General features: G+C 42.1%; 1 protein-coding gene across 1 annotated transcript; it reads right to left on the bottom strand.

Moving 5' to 3' along the window:
* Positions 1-3,513: 3,513 nt before the first annotated feature.
* On the bottom strand, positions 3,514-11,992 carry hhipl1 (HHIP-like 1). The gene is made up of 11 exons (XM_020487710.2): positions 11,524-11,992; positions 10,720-11,106; positions 10,210-10,469; positions 9,583-9,726; positions 9,239-9,385; positions 8,861-9,042; positions 8,339-8,465; positions 6,429-6,574; positions 6,123-6,204; positions 4,842-4,924; positions 3,514-4,483 (listed from the first exon to the last, which is right to left on the bottom strand). Exons 1-11 carry the CDS (start codon positions 11,812-11,814, stop codon positions 3,864-3,866), a joined length of 2,469 nt encoding a protein of 822 aa, XP_020343299.1. The 5' UTR covers positions 11,815-11,992; the 3' UTR covers positions 3,514-3,863.
* Between the last annotated feature and the right edge of the window lie 5,933 nt (positions 11,993-17,925).

Genomic DNA, 17,925 nt, shown 5'->3' with positions numbered 1-17,925 from the left:
CATGTCTTCAACCCCCATATCACACACTCACGTACTTAAATCATAGTTGTGTGTACATCAGTGGAGGAAGGGGAGGACCATCCTCAGTGAATTTCAAATAATAATAATACAAATAATGAAACATTAAAGTTATCCTTTTTAGACAGAACTATACTAAATACACTGCTCAAAAAATAAAGGGAACACTTAAACAACACAATGTAACAATGTAAGTCAATCACACTTCTGTGAAATCAAACTGTCCACTTAGGAAGCAACACTGATTGACAATAAATTTCACATGCTGTTGTGCAAATGGAATAGACAACAGGTGGAAATTATAGGCAATTAGCAAGACACCCCCAATAAAGAAGTGGTTCTGCAGGTGGTGACCACAGACCACTGGTCACTTTTGCATGCTGGCGGTGCTTTCACTCTAGTGGTAGCATGAGAAGGAGTCTACAACCCACACAAGTGGCTCAGGTAGTGCAGCTCATCCAGGATGGCACATCAATGCGAGCTGTGGCAAGAAGGTTTGCTGTGTCTGTCAGCGTAGTGTCCAGAGCATGGAGGCGCTACCAGGAGACAGGCCAGTACATCAGGAGACGTGGAGTTGGCCGTAGGAGGGCAACAATCCAGCAGCAGGACCGCTACCTCCGCCTATGTGTGAGGAGGAGCAGGAGGAGCACTGCCAGAGCCCTGCAAAATAACCTCCAGCAGGCCAAAAATGTGCATCCGTCTGCTCAAACGGTCAGAAACAGACTCCATGAGGGTGGTATGAGGGCCCGCCGTCCACAGGTGGGGGCTTGTGCTTACAGCCCAACACCGTGCAGGACGTTTGGCATTTGCCAGAGAACACCAAGATTGGCAAATTCGCCACTGGCGCCCTGTGCTCTTCACAGATGAAAACAGGTTCACACTGAGCACATGTGACAGACTGACAGAGTCTGGAGACGCCGTGGAGAACGTTCTGCTGCCTGCAACATCCTCCAGCATGACCGGTTTGGCGGTGGGTCAGTCATGGTGTGGGGTGGCATTTCTTTGAGGGGCCACACAGCCCTCCATGTGCTCGCCAGAGGTAGCCTGACTGCCATTAGGTACCGAGATGAGATCCTCAGACCCCTTGTGAGACCATATGCTGGTGCCGTTGGCCCTGGGTTCCTCCTAATGCAAGACAATGCTAGACCTCATGTGGCTGGAGTGTGTCAGCAGTTCCTGCAAGAGGAAGGCATTGATGCTATGGACTGGCCCGCCCGTTCCCCAGACCTGAATCCAATTGAACACATCTGGGACATCATGTCTCGCTCCATCTACCAACGCCACGTTGCACCACAGACTGCCCAGGAGTTGGCAGATGCTTTAGTTCAGGTCTGGGAGGAGATCCCTCAGGAGACCATCCCCCACCTCATCAGGAGCATGCCCAGGCGTTGTAGGGAGGTCATACAGGCACGTGGAGGGCACACACACTACTGAGCCTCATTTTGACTTGTTTTAAGGACATTACATCAAAGTTGGATCAGCCTGTAGTGTGGTTTTCCACTTTAATTTTGAGTGTGACTCCAAATCCAGACCTCCATGGGTTGATACATTTGATTTCCATTGATAATCTTTGTGTGATTTTGTTGTCAGCACATTCAACTATGTAAATAAAAAATATTTAATAAGAATATTTCATTCATTCAGATCTAGGATGTGTTATTTTGTGTGTTCCCCTTATTTTTTTGAGCAGTGTATATTCACGTCACCAAATAATTTATTAAAACATACTGTTTTGCAATGAAGGTCTACAGTAGCTTCGCAGCACTCTGTATGGTAGCACCATGGTGTAGCCGGAGAACAGCTCGTTTACGTCCTCCTCTGGGTACATTGATTTCAATACAAAACCTAGGAGGCTCGTGGTTCTTACCCTCTTCCATAGACTTACACAGTAATTATGACAACTTCTGAGGGACATCCTCCAACCTATCAGAGCTCTTCCACCGAATTAAAGGTCTTGAATGTGTCAATGTCTGTCACCTTGATTACTAAGATGTCTCTCGACTTGGCACCTACGATGTAGACTTTCATTCATAAGCTAGGTTGTAGCAACCTTATCATGGGTAAGGGAACATTTGAGTATCGTGTAGTAGCCTAAACCTATCGATCCTACATTGAACTGAGTGAATGGAATATAAATGGCAGTCATCCAATAAGCTGTAATAGAAATAAGGCCATGCTCATAAAAACAATAATCATCCTCCTTCATCTTAAACGGCACCGACCACCACTGGTACAATCAATTTAGAGAGTGAGAGAGCCTCATATCACATTCAATTCTATATATCCACTGTATACATGAATCCCAGAAAAGTTTGTTCCTGTTTCAGTCATGTCTTTGGCCACGTTCACATGGGTCAAACAAAAACACCTTAATCATTGGTTGACTATAGAGCCTCCCACAATGCAGAAGATGGCTGCAGGATGAAGTTGGTGAAGAGCAACTGCAGAAACTTGATCACATGATTTATGAACGTTTATGCAGTCTACTGGTCGGCGCAAGTCTGACAATCTTTATCTCCATAATGCAACACACTTTGAAAGGCAGTGACCAATGATGGTCACCGACTTGACAAAAGTGGGGATAAAACTTTCCTTGAAGAGATTCCCTAAAAACACACCACTTCGATACAGCTGTGACTTTTTCGTAGCAGGTTAGAAGAATTAACGTGGTAGGTTAGGAGAATTAGGTTAAGGTTAGGTAAAGTGTTAGGCTTAGCGGAAATGTTCACCTAACCTGCATCGAAGTGGTGTTTTTAGGGAGTCCCATCATTGAATGTGCTCATGGTAGTTGGCAAACCAAATATCCAGACAATAAAAAGAGAAATTAGTTTGATGGTTTGCAAAGCAAAGTGTGTGATGAAGTGTGATTTTGCCCTAGCTTTGCCAAGAGGCAGTGCTTGACTTTGGCAGGAGTTCACCAAAGCTGAGTACGAGCACCTCGAATTTTCAACTGCTTGAGTTCCTGCACCTCTTATAGAATATTATCTCAAAAGTATTGTGGAGTTCCTGCACCTAAATATAAACAGTCCCTGCACCCATAATCTTTTGTGGACAGATTCATGCTTACTTCTGGGTAACCAAGATTACTGCACCCAAAATGAGTACTGGCACCTATTTCAGTCCAAGTCAAGCACTGCCAATAGGTTATGATGATGTTGTTGGAGGAATGTCGTTAGGAGCATATTTTTATCCCAGTCATCTAATTCATTCAGACATATTTCCTGCCTAGTCATGACATCAGTCCTCAATGTTTCAGACACCAGAACCAAGCAGGGTGACTTGGACAAATAGGCTAGTCTGAAGTGTGGAGTCAGTCCACACCGAAGACAGAAATGGAGTGATATTCCGTTTGGATTCCAGGCTTCAAATTGGCAGTTTTTCCTTTGACTGTGACTTTCCCTGTTAATCCTCTCCTGTCATTCCACCCTATTCCCTCTTCCCCTTTCTCTCTCTTTCTCACTATGCTTTTTCCATGTCAAATGAGCACATAACTTGTGAGTCTGTATGGAGCATTTATTTCAGTATGTGATCATGAGAGAATATTAAATAACCTGGTATTCATTCTCCTTATACAGTAATTAATTTACTGTTTTAGATTAATTTCCTTTAGAGAAAGCATTGTCTTACATTAGCAAAGTCTTACATTTGAACTATAAAACCTTTAAGACTTTAACACAGCAATTAAATCAGCATTACATTCCCTTAATGAAAAGAGGTAGACCTATAAGTGCCAACATCGACAACAATTAGACAAAAGTTAGACAGCAATGTGCCTTGGTTCTAGTTACAATCACTTAGGCCACAGTCACAAATAAATTCAATCACCTCTCAATCGACTCTCATTTCTAGGCATCAACGTAGTCTGAGTTCCCGCATATCACCCCTGCGTCCTCGTAATGGGCACAGTTATGTATTCCTATGTCTGTGTGTTGACAGTCCAGCAGGCTCTCCTCTGTGCCCTCACACTGCACATCGTCCAGAAGAATCCGGAGACTCTTCCCTTCTCCAAACTCAGAGTGCTTGGATGCCTTCAGGGCGAATCGGAACCCCAGCTGCCGACATACCACTGCCGCGTTCTTCATATTCCACAGGTCGTCGCACACCGTACCCCATTCACCGTTGACGAAGATCTCCACCCTCCCCCGGTCGTCCCGCCCCTGCTCATCCCCCGCCAGTCTCACCGCCCCACTCTGAGGCGCGGCTGCCGGCGCCAACCCGCTCTCCGACCGGTGCTTGCCCTTCTTTCGTCGGTTTTTCCGTCGTGTGTGCTTGGGCGGTTTGGTTGTAGTTTGAGGCAGTGTGGTGGTGACGACGGCAGCCTCTTGCTCCTTTAGAATGTCCATGAGCTCCTGAAGCCAGTCCTTGTCAGACTCGCTTACTGCGGACTCAGTGGGATGGGGTCTGACGGGCTCTTCTGGCGGGGAGAGCTTTTGATGCTTTGTTGGTAGTTCAACTCCTGTTAATGCTGTGGGATAGAAGAACAGGTCAGATTTAGGATAACTACATGGACTGTCCTAATGAATAGATCGGTGAGATGAGGTTATAATTAGCATGTACGCCTATCCACAGTATAATAAAAGTGTAATATGAATCTGGCAATCTCAGAGGTCTTGTGCCTAAAATATCTCTCAAATGACAATAATCAGGGAATTGATGATGAAGTGAATAATCTAATCGAAGCAGCGAGATCTAGTGACAATCTAGATCGAGCAGCGAGATCTACTGACATACTGTAAGTGTTTGATTGAGCAAAGGGGGCTAAATATAATGAACAAAATAAAAGCAGACAGACTGAGATATATGTTGAAAGACAGCATACTCACTTTCTTTTGGCCTGAACTTGATGAGCTTGCTCTTCACTCTGACAGGCAGTGGGTCATAGTGACATTGTCTTGGCGGTGCCCGTCTAAAACAGACAAAATATCAAAAGTTCTCAGCTCAGCAGGGAAGAAAACTAAATCAGAGGTTTAGTTTGACCCCAGTTTCATCAGCCTTGAGACTTCAACTCTCTTTTTTTGATTCGCTTTCAGCTGGTCTCCCTCCCAGAATGAGGCTGAAGGCCTATTCTTCTCTTCCCCTTTTCCAAACATTGCTGTGGTAGAGAGTAATTCATATCAGCTTCATGAGCGAGTGAGAAACAAATAACTTGACACAACAGTATAGTGCTGCAGCCAACAGAGAGCAAAAGAGAGGGTATGCAAGAGAGAGAGATCTTACAGCCAAGACTGTTTAGACCTAAGTCAGTGAGAGAGAGATTTAGATAAAAGAGCATTCACACTGCTCCAACACCCTTTATTTTATTTTCTGTTCGTTCTCTCTTTCACCTAGAAATCTGGAGAAAGGGAGAGTGAGCCGACCCCGACAGAGGGTAAGAAAATCTCAATGATCACCAAAACAGAAATAGAATGCCGTTCATCAGCAGTTATGCTATAAGAAACAAAGAACACACAGAGAAACAGAATGTACAATGTAAATCAGATTAAGAACTACAGACAGAAAGATTATGATGCAGCACATTCTTCTGACTTAAAATAGATCAGTAATCATGAACAGATGCTTAACATGTTTTACTGATTTTGTTTTGTCTTTGTCTCTTTTTAAAAGTGTGTCTATGACGGTAATGCTAGGCTTCTGCCATCTTCAAGAGAAAAGCAGAAGGCCACGACACTTTGTTTAGCCTTCACCTTACCAAACATTGTGGCAGGGTCAGGCTGTTGAAAATACAGATTGTGGCTGTAACGGTTTTCTTCTGGTGAAGGAGAGGCGGACCAAAATGCAGCGTGGTTATAATTCATGGTTCTTTAATAATGAAACCATACATGAATAAACTACAAGAACCGTGAAAACGTGTGGTACAAACACTGACACAGGAGACAACCACCCACAAAACCCAACACAAACCAGGCTACGTAAATATGGTTCCCAATCAGAGACAATGACTAACACCTGCCTCTGATTGAGAACCATATCAGGCCAAACATAGAAATAGACAAACTAGACATGTAACATAGAATGCCCACTCAGATCACGCCCTGACCAAACAAAACATAGAAACATACAAAGCAAACTATGGTCAGGGTGTGACAGTGGCTTTAAATCCTTACCTTGAGGGATCCACCAGTTTGTAAACAACACCGGTGGGAGATGTGGCACTGGGCACTCCAGTCGACATGAAGTACAGTTCTCCTGTTCAGACAGAAAAATGAACATTTCACATAATTTGGCAATCTAGCTGGTTTCAGTGGCGATTCTCCATTGAGCATGCTTTTTAGTCCAAGACTAAACTTAATCTTGGTTTGGGAAACTGGCCTTAAATGTGTGCAGCCTAGAGATCTGATGCTTAAAAAACATTTTCCATTGCCTGTGTGACCATGGGCAAACAAAAAGAGGTTTAATGTGACTCCTCCTACCTGCCTCGTCCTCAGCGAAGGAGATAATGTACTGGTAGTAGTTGTTTATGAGGCCAGGAAAGGCACAGGTCAAACCAATGCCCATACAGATCTCATGGTAGTTCCACTGACCCGTGTTCTTATTCTCCTGGAGGTTCATCATACGCCTATAGGGAGGAGACACTACATTAAATGTTATTTTGAATTTTTTTCATTTGCAGTATGCTTTCCTTATAGACCATATATAAAAACATAAAACACAACTTTCGAAACATAAGAAAATACACCTGCTACAGTGCATCCGGAAAGAATTCAGACCCCTTGACTTCTCCCACATTTTGTTACGTTACAGCCTTATTCTAAAATTGATTCAATAGTTTTCCCCCTTCATCAATCTACACACAATACCCCATAATGACAAAGCAAAAAAACAGATTTTTAGCCATTTTTGCAAATGTATTAAAACAAATATTCAGACTCTTTACTCAGTACTTTGTTGAAGCACCTTTGGCAGCAATTACAGCCTCGAGTCTTCTTGGGTATGACGCTAAAAGCTTGGCACACCTGTATTTGGGGAGTTTCTCCCATTCTTCTCTGCAGATCCTCTCAAGCTCTGTCAGGTTCTTTGGGGAGCGTCGCTGCACAGCTATTTTCAGGTCTCTCCAGAGATGTTCGATCGGGTTCAAGTCCGGGCTCTGGCTGGGCTACTCAAGGACATTCAGAGACTTGACCTGAAGCCACTCCTGCATTGTCTTGGCTGTGTGCTTTGGGTTGTTGTCCTGTTGGAAGGTGAATCTTCGCCCTCAGTCTGAAGTCCTAAGCGCTCTGGAGCAGGTTTTTATTATCGATCTCCCTGTACTTTGCTCCGTTCATCTTTGCCTCAATCCTGACTAGTCTCACAGTCCCTGCAGCTGAAAAACATCCCTACAGCATGATGCTGCCACCACGTTTCACAGTAGGGATGGTGCCAGGTTTCCTCCAGACGTGATGCTTAGCATTCAGGCCAAAGATTTCAATCTTGTTTTCATCAGACCAGAGAATCTTCTTTCTCATGATCTGAGAGTCCTTTAGGTGCCTTTTTGCAAACTCCAAGAGGGCTGTCATATGCCTTTTACTGAGGAGTGGCTTCCGTCTGGCCACTCTACCATAAAAGCCTAATTGGTGGAGTGCTGCAGAGATGGTTGTCCTTCCGGAAGGTTCTCCCATCTCCACAGAGGGACTCTAGAGCGACCATTGGGTTCTTGGTCACCTCCCTGAACAAAGCACTTCTCCCCCGTTTGCTCAGTTTAGGAAGTCTAGGAAGAGTCTTGGTGGTTCCAAACTTCTTCCATTTAAGAATGATGGAGGCCACTGTGTTCTTGGGGACCTTCAATGCTACGCACATTTTTTGGTACCCTTCCCCAGATCTGTGCCTCGACACAATCTTGTCTCAGAGCTCTACGGACAATTCCTTCGACCTCATGGCTTGGTTTTTGCTCTGACATGCACTGTCAACTGTGGGACCTTATGTATACGTGTGTGCCTTTCCAAATCATGTCCAAGCAATTGAATTTACTACAGGTGGACTCCAATCAAGTTGTAGAAACAGCTCAAGGATGATCAATGGAAACAGGATGCACCTGAGCTCAATTTGAAGTCTCATAGTAAAGGGTCCGAATACTTATGTAAATAATTTCAGGGTTTTAGATGTAATAACTTAGCCACATTTTCTAAAAACCTGTTTTCGCTTTGTCATTATGGGGCATTGTGTGTAAATTGCTAAGGATTTTTTTTATTTAATCTATTTTAGAATAAGGCTATACGGTAATAACATTTGAAAAAAGTCAAGGGGTCTGAATACTTTCCGAAGGAAATGTATATGGACTCAAACATCTATAAACACTTATAGGATTGGATTGAAAACGGTGAACACGTACAGTAAGGAGCCTTACCCGCTCATGAAGTCTCCAAATATGTACATGCCGTTCAGATTGGGGTATTCACACCCTCTGTACACATATCCGCCAGTCACAGACTTGCCCATCTTGTGAGGGTAGGCATAAATGGGGAGTACATCATCTGGAAGAGATATAAGACGTATTTTTTAAATGAAGGAAATTGTGCAGAGCCTGTGGTTTTCCAGAAATCCTGGTTAAATTCACGGATTCCCTGCTTATTCCCACCTGAGCACTCCCCTTCTAAGCACATTATGACCCTGGAGAACGGCGTTCAATCCCTACATCCACCCTTCCAATCTCTTCCCACTCTGGTTCCATTACTGTCTAAGGATAAATAAAGTACAATATTCAAGTTTGTTTTTTAAACAGGAAGATTTTTTTTTTTAAGGAAGTCACAGAACAAAACACACTGAGACCTTCATCTCCCAGTGAACCACAGGATGCCGGCATGACAATGAGCATTGGAGTTGGTTATGCAGCACAAACTGATCTTGGATCAGGCTACAGGATTCCCACCTAGAGAGCTGTTGGCGCACAGCTTCTTGTCATAACAGGAGAAGCCCTCTTTGGCCCTCCAGCCGTAGTTCCTTCCCTTCTCTATGATGTCGATCTCCTCAAACTTATTCTGGCCCACGTCCCCGCAGAAGATACGGCCCTTCCCCTCCTTCGTCAGAGGGTCCCCACGGTCCACAGAACACCTCCATGGGAGAAACAAGAACAAGTCGACCAACACAACTACTTAAGTAGCTACAACTAGATTACACTTAATTCCTAAGTTATTACTCCTTTATTCAGTGCAGTAATGTAATGTCTCGCCACACTATATAAAGTGTAAGGAAGTGTAATGTTTCATGAAGTAAGCATATCGTGAAAGTGTTGAAAAAAAGGGGGCACCTCCACATGTTCCGCACCCCGTAAGCGTAGACCTCAGGGCGCGCCCCGCGCTCATGCACAAACGGGTTGTCAGAAGGGATCCTGTACAGGGGACCCCTATCATTGTCATCAACATTGATACGGAGCACTTTGCCTAACAGGGCTGACCTGCAGAAGAGAGGGGTGTAAACTTGGAACATCTTTCTGCGAGTATGATTATTGTCTTTGCGGTTTACCTAAGTAACTTATTATTAGCAACTGTGTTAATGGTACAGCTGTAACTAATTGTTAAAAAGTTATATGAGTCGATGCCATAAGATGACATCATGAATGAGAGGTCCACATATTTTTCCCTCTTCTCTCACTTGTTCTGAGCGTTTCCATATTTCCCAAAGGGGTCTCCGGCCATGCCCCCGTCTCCAGTGAAAATGTACAGGTATCCATCATCAGCAAACATCACCATTCCTCCGTTGTGATTGGAAGCAGGCTCATCAACCTCCAGAATGATCCTGAGAAGGTGTTTGAGACAGAGACAGATATGAGACAGAGAATTCAGTGCGGCAGCGCCCATCTCTCGGAGGTACAATAATTATGGAAAATATACTGCTTATCCAAGCACTTTGTTGGTGGCGGGAACTCATCTTATCCACCTCTAATGTGTAAATATCTACCATGTATGCACAACAGCAATAATTGTAGGCCTACTACTACACATTGGTGTAGATATATGTCCAGCTGTATGCAAAACCTATTGTACTGTAAATCCATTCCGCACCCTTTGAGTCTTCATAACAACAGCAAAGCCCAACTGCCTTGGTGATGGACACCACAGCAGCCATTTTGGGGCAAGCGCACAACACAGGTTTCAACCCCAAATGGCACCTTTTCCCCTATATAATGTACTACTTTTGACCAGAGCTGCCCTGTTGGTCGAAAGTAGTGTTCTATATATAGGGAATAGGGTGCCATTTGGGAGTCATCAATAACTGTACCTCTCAGATGCGTGGTCCACCTCGTTCATGTCGCCGGGGGAGACGCGGAACTCGCTGACCCTGATCCTCTCGTCGAAGCCGATCTCCACGGAGTAGTACACGTACAGCTTCCCATTGTACTTATAGTTGGGGTGAAAGGTCAGGCCGAGGAAGCCCCTCTCGTCCCCCTCCCAAGGTGACGTCAGAACAGCCTTAGTGATGTTCAGGAAGGGCTTCTCCAGCTTGGAGCGGTCAGGCAGGTACGTCCACACCAGGCCCACCTACAATATGATAATAACTTTATTGTCCATTTACATGGAAATACATTTTGCGAGGTCAGCATACACATAAAAAATGCCCAAAATCTATACACTATTGGCCGGTTTCCCAAACATAGATTACGACTAGTCTCTATTCTCTATTGAAATAACTTATAACTTTTTAGTCCAGGACAAGACTTAATCTGTGTCTGGGAAACCGGCACTATTATACCACAATGCAATACAACAACTCTGGTGAGCACAAACACACCTGTTCGGCTATAAAAAAGCGGTGCGTGCCATCGTTGGCGTGCACCATGGCCAGGGGGTTCCGCAGCCCGTTGGCTACTTCCTCCAGACAGAGCTGCAGGCAGCCCTCGGGGTCGGCCAGGACGTGGCCCAGGTTCTGCGTCAGCTGCTTGTTGCTGAGAAGGTGTGGGTAGCAGTAGTCTGGGTCCTCCAGCTCCAGGTGCTGGCAGAAATGGACCTGGTCCGGCTCGGCTTGGGCTAGCTGCAGGTCGTCAGAGAGCAAGGTGATGGTGGAACGGCATTTGAGCCAGAACTGAGAGCAGTAGTCAGGGCACAGGCCAGGGAGGGTTCTGATGGGGGTACTGGGGTCCTCTGCATCAAAAAGGTGAGCTGCATATGGAGAGCATTCCTGAAGGAGGGGAGAAAGAATTAAAAGGAGGAGAGAAATGTGAGGAGTGAGGGACCAAACAAACTCTTTCATTTGTGCAGCCCCCATGTCCTGTTAGACAATCGCTTTGTTCTGTGAAGAACATACACTTTCGATTTGAGGAGACACGCTTGTTATGACAACGTGCATTTTATCATGCAGTGATTGACAAACAGCGCTACAGGACATACATTGTTAATTTGTTATTATGCATTCTATTACGCAATTATGCACTGTAATAATGCACGTCAGATCGGACTATTTTATCTCATTGGATGAATGTGCGGGTGTATAACAAGTATATGCCTTTACAAACATGCCTGTGCTAGCCAATAATAGCTGGATGATGTAATTCTGAAAACAAAACCATGTATCGACCTTTACCCGTTCTTTGCTTACCTGGCAGAGAAGGTCCTGCACGTACCCAGCACAGTTGGCATATCCATAATTGTCGAAATTGTCCATGATCTTATAGAATTTTGCCATCAATTCCTGGTCCTTCGCTGAGTCGCAGCAGCCGAAGTTCCTGTACATTGCGCAGAACTGGAGGTCCTCTTGAGGCTTGAACGGGGGCTTGAAATCCAAGCATTGTGGGTGTAAGGACACAGGTGCTATCCAGAATCCCAACAAATATAACCCAATGAACGGCGAGTGCCTGACACGACCGAGGATATCACAAAAATGCCACATTCTGCCGTTACGGGTCACCCGGTGCCATCAGAAAGTTATGCAAACCAGCGAAAAACGAGACTGCCTCCGGTTCGACTGTCCTGTGAACGCTTTGTCTCGTGTGTGGTTCGTTCACTGAACTTTGCTCTGAAGCTTTAATCATCAACGTTCGACGGGTTGCAGTCCGTTTTATTTGCTATTCCACCACGCAAAGTATCTGTCTTAAAGGCTACTTTGTTGTCCTCATGCTACACCGCAATTTATCCAGTGTTAAATCAACACTGACAGAGTTACATTTAAAATTAGTCCCGAATCTATATGGGTCCACACATTTCAGTGTTAAATTGACACAGTGCTCAGTTTAAAGCCTTATTTGCATATGTCCCAGAGTGTCTTGCATTTCTAGTGAAGTTTTAGAGTTTATACAACCCATGACTGTATTTGTAGTGACAGAGACATTCTTGTTGCGTTCATCGAAGTTCAGTCCTTTGGTCTTCACCGAGTGAGATCCTAACCAACTATGTTATTCTTCAAATAAAACTATTTAACACATCCACTAAATATTTCGTGAGGCATTACTTTGAGGGCCTTGGTTAACCCTTAGCCTACAATAATTAAAATAATTTAAAAAAATCCCCATCAAAATCTGTCTGTTTAAACATAGATATGTGTTTTTTGCATGGGCTGCTTCTCAATCCCCCGCATCTGTTGTTCCATGTAGTGAATCTGTTATTCAAAACATTTCTATTGTCTAATAGCAGTAATGCCAAATTCAATGTTTCATCCAATATTTTTTTTAACATATTTTTTGATACCTTAAGGTGTCTTAAAATTCAAACAGATAAATTATCCTTGGTTTTCCCATCTTAAAACAATTCCATATGTTAGTTTAGAATGGCCCTCCCCCAGTGTAGATAAGGCTTAGACTTAGACTTAATGGTTTACAGGCAACATCAGGCCTGTAAAGTAACACTATGCTGGCTTGAAAATTATATCTAATTCCTGTCAGAATCCAGCCAGAATGGGGCTATTTTTATTCATCTGCATTCAGAATCACTGCCAGATTGGGAAGACTAGTACATGAGACTACCTAAACCATCTTAATGAACTTGAACAACCATTTCAGTAACGGGTGGATTTGTTTAGAAAAATGTATGTTATTTATATTTGAGTAGAATAAGATGAATTAATCAATCATTGTATATGCAAAACATAGATATTGAACTAAACAATTCAAAAACTATACCTGCAATAGAGCATGTTGGGAAACATGGTAATGATGGATGTGGTTTTGGTTTATCACTGGTTGTATTAACACCAACACAGGTTATTTTACACCAATGATTGTTCATTTAACACAATCAACACTAGTCATGTTATACTGAAAAATCAACACTTGGTGATATATCCATATGAAGGGAAAGGGAGATACCTAGTCAGTTGTACAATTGAATGAATTCAACTGAAATGTGTCTTGGGACTGCTTTTAATCGACATGCACCTCATTGGCACCCGGGGAACAGTGGGTTAACTGTCTTGCTCAGGGGCAGAACGACCGATTTTTACCTTGTCAGCTCGGGGATTTGATCCAGCAACCTTTCGGTTATCCACTAGTTCCAATATGTCCTCACAAATGTCATGGATATATTGGAACTAGTGGATATATGGAGGCTTAAATATCCTGACTTAGTGAGATATATATGGTGGAGGCTCAATCTTATGTCATTTTCACTTGCACCAAAAATGTAAGAATTGTTGATAGGGAACAGAATGCGGTCGGCTCATCAAATAATTAGCATATTACTCTTACAGAATGTCCATGTGGGCAAGGATATTGGAAATTCAATCAAAGCCTATTGATGATAACTTGTTTGTAACTCGGACAGAATAATTTATAATTGACATTTTCTGACATAACATAGGTACAGCAGATCCCCTTATTGTATTGGACACTTTTAAATATGCCTTTAGAGGCCATGCAATTCAGTACTCATCTCTAAAACAAAAGCAATTTTGGTCAAAAGAGTCAATATTAACAAAGGAAATGGAAAGACTAATAGTACAGATAGATAGCAATAAAAACTGTGCCAAAGAGGAAAAACAAAAAGAAATGGAGGAACTTATTCAAGAAAGATCAAGAGTAATATATTATAAAAAATTAAGCGAACTGGATGGAAAATGGGGGAAAATGCACCAAATTATTTTTTAATCTTCGACATAGAAATGTTACCAAAAATAATAATTTACTAAAACTTGATACAAATGATGGAGTCCCCCATGATTCACCAAACTATAATTTAAAAAAGAGAGTGCAAAGTACTTTAAGCATATGTTTTCATCTTAGTCTCCTCCATCTCCACTAACAGTTGATAATTATAGGTATTTTTTCTATTATTAATGTAAAATGAACAGCTGTACAGAAAGACTCATGTGAAGGCCAATTACAGAGGAGGAACTTCTTCATGCAAATAAAGCCTTTAAGTCTGGGAAAACTCCAGGGTTGGATGGCGTACCAGTGGAGGTACAATAGGCAGGTGTGTGCCTTTCCAAATCATATTCAATCAAATCAATTTACCACAGGTGGACTCCAGTCAAGTTGCAAAAATGTCTAAAAACCTGTTTTAGCTTTGTCATTATGGGGTATTGTGTGTAGTTTGATGAGGAAAAAAATAAATGTAATCCATTTTAGAACAAGGCTGTAACGTAACAAAGTGGGAAAAAATCAAGGGGTCTGAATACTTTCCAAATGCACTGTGTACCAAACCTTTTTTGATATACTCAGAGGACCGCCTGACAGTGCTGCTGCTCCAGTTTCAACTGTTCTGCCTTATTATTATTCGACCATGCTGGTCATTTATGAACATTTGAACATCTTGGCCATGTTCTGTTATAATCTCCACCCGGCACAGCCAGAAGAGGACTGGCCACCCCACATAGCCTGGTTCCTCTCTAGGTTTCTTCCTAGGTTTTGGCCTTTCTAGGGAGTTTTTCCTAGCCACCGTGCTTCTACACCTGCATTGCTTGCTGTTTGGGGTTTTAGGCTGGGTTTCTGTACAGCACTTTGAGATATCAGCTGATGTACGAAGGGCTATATAAATACATTTGATTTGATTTGATTTGACCGTTATTAGCATGTTTTAACCACTCCTACAAAAATCGTAGATTATCAGATACTCAACAAGAAGGTCTGATTTAATTATTACTGAAACAGGATCCAAGTGGTAAATACAAAGATCTTGTCCATTAAAACATGTTGAGACCCTTACACTTCAGTGTAGTGATGCCACAATTCAACAACAACAAAAAAATGCTTAGCGCATAGAATTAAAAAGGTATTGTTGGTTATTATTCATCCTAATCAGACAGGTTTTTTACATGGACAATACATTGCAGATAATATAAACTGGAAACAATAGAACACTATGAAACATTTGGGAAACCAGTTCTGGTATTCATAGCAAACTTTATATTTCAATTTTGGAGAATCTCTTATAAAATGAGTTAAAGTTACAGGTATGTATATATTTACAATAAAATATATGAGGGATTGGAAATTATGCAGACAATTACATTGATGGAAGCTACAATCTATCAGCAGTATTAAAGCTGATCTACCCATTTCTACCCGTCTGGAGAAATGCGATGGCTTCTTTTGCTATTTTATCTGTTCTGTAGTTATGCTTGACCACAGACGTAACTAAGTCATTTTTGCACCACTATTCGTATCGCCTAGAGTACCAGTCAAAAGTTTGGACAAACCTACTCATTCAAGGGGTTTTCTTTATTTGTACTATTTTCTACATTGTAGAATATTAGTGAAGACATCAAAACTGATGAAATAACACATATGGAATCATGTAGCAACCAAAAAAGTGTTAAGCAAGATGAGATTCTTCAAAGTAGCCACCCTTCACGTTGATGACAGATTTGCACACTCTTGGCAACATGGAAAATAGTACAAAATAAAGAAAAACCCTGGAATGACTAGGTGTGTCCAAACTTTTGACTGGCACTGTATATGCCTTCAGACCCGCACAAAACATACAATAATAGGAGAGGAAGTCATGGTATCAGTCCTGTCTGAAACATTAGCTCAGTGTTTTCAGACAAGCATCATGACATTGGAAAGAGGCCTAATGCAATAAGAAGCAAAGAAACACAAGGGAAGTTGACACTTTAGTGAGGGACTTCCATTGGTGTCTGATTGTCTCTCTCTCGAGGAGGAGCTAAATATGACTTAATAAAGGCTGTTGTCATTTCCCCTAGCTATTATTATTATTATCTGTCAGTCAATTAAATACACTCTTATTAATTCGTTTTTTTTAATAGAAATTGGGTAATGTGTTATTATGTTCCACATGAACGGAAATAATATAAACATACAAATAAAAGTCTTCGTTCTTTGACCGAACAATTTTTTTTCTATACTTCATTTGTTTTTGGTCTAGATATTCTTAGGAATGTCTTTGTTTCTGCATTGCATGACGGGGTTTTTGAAAAAATATATCCAAAGTGGCATGATGGAATTGAAACATTTCAGCAATTGCCTTGTTGCTACTGTGTTGCAGTTGTTGGTGTATTGTTGCCTTTGCCACTAGATGGCAACCTGTTCACACAATATTATTGTTTTGTCGCATAACGTCCCATCACGTCCCAATCCCATGGCCCCACAATTTATTGAACTTTAGTAAACTATCAACCACTTTCAAGTAATGTTATCAGAATATTATTATTGATCATAATCTTGATTATCAGATTTTAAACTTTAGAATCAATCCGTGGCCTCACCCCCCCGACAGTCAACTCTTGTGCTAATTTAGATCAGGGTGAATGAGGAAGAATATATTGATCATAGGCCTATAGGCATAATAACCATGCATCAAACTCCCAGGCAAATAATGAGAGGACTCCATCAAGCACGACATCTGTATCTACAGCCATAGCCAATAATGAATTATGCTATACTAGAATATGTTTTATTTGTTCATTACACACCCATTTGTTACATTCCACAATATATATATATTGTGTCAATATATATATCAAATCAATTTTTATTAGTCACATGTGAAAATCTTACAGTGAAATGCTTACTTCCGAGCCCCTAACCAACAACGCAGTTTCAAAAACAATACGGATAAGAATAAGGGATAAAAGTAATTCAAGAGCAGCAGTGAAATAACAATAGCGAGACTATAAACAGGGGGGTACCGATACAGAGTCAATGTGCGGGGTCACCGGTTAGTTCAGGTAGTATGTACATGTAGGTAGAGTTAATAAAGTGACTATGCATAGATGACAACAGAGCGTAGCAGTGGTGTAAGATCCAGGAAATGATGGGCAATAGGCGTATTGTGGCCTGGTATTTGGTTAATGCATTCCAAATAGGTTTATTGTTTACGACCAAATCACTTTACTTTCTGCATCTGCCAGCTGACCCTTTAAAAAGACTCAACAGTGGGACTAAAGCACAACCCACTGGGCACAGACACCAATTCAACATCTATTTCACGTTGGTTCAAAGTATTTGAAATGACATGGAAACAACGTTCATTCAACCAATGCGTGCCCAGTGGGAAGGCTCTACTTTTATCTACCTGCTCCAACTAGGCTATGTTTCTACTTGCTGAGTAAACTCAGCTCCGTATACAGTACATCTCAATGGAGTTGATTTGCGATGAGTTTTAGCGGAGTGTACCTCCGACATCGAGTCGATATCAGTTGTTACTTGTAGAAATGTCCATTCTTTAATGCGTACCTTGCACATATGTTTGTCCTCTGTAACTGTGTTGTTTTCTTTAGGTGCCGCAATCCGCAGTTTTTTTTTAAATAAAATGTGCTTTTTACGTGACCTCCGCCAAGGGAGCAGTTGTTTGTTCATGGATAAAGAGCAGATTGCATGGCATATTTCTTCTTTCTTTCTAGGGATGCATAGAATTATGTTTAAAAAAAAATAAATTAAAACGATGAATTCCAACTCCCACTGACAACTGTATAACAATCAGGACAAGTGTAGCACATGGGGATGTGTGAAGCTTACTCCTCAGCCTGAAGTGTCCCCACCTGCACCAGCGAATAGCTAGAAGTCGCTAGCTTGGACATACCAGTAGTTTACAATTCAACCGAGAGTAT

Source organism: Oncorhynchus kisutch, linkage group LG7 (genome assembly GCF_002021735.2).
Source record: "Oncorhynchus kisutch isolate 150728-3 linkage group LG7, Okis_V2, whole genome shotgun sequence".
NCBI classification, from domain to species: Eukaryota; Metazoa; Chordata; class Actinopteri; order Salmoniformes; family Salmonidae; genus Oncorhynchus; species Oncorhynchus kisutch.
Note: the sequence above shows the minus strand (reverse complement) of the source record. Positions and strands in the feature narration are given on the sequence as shown.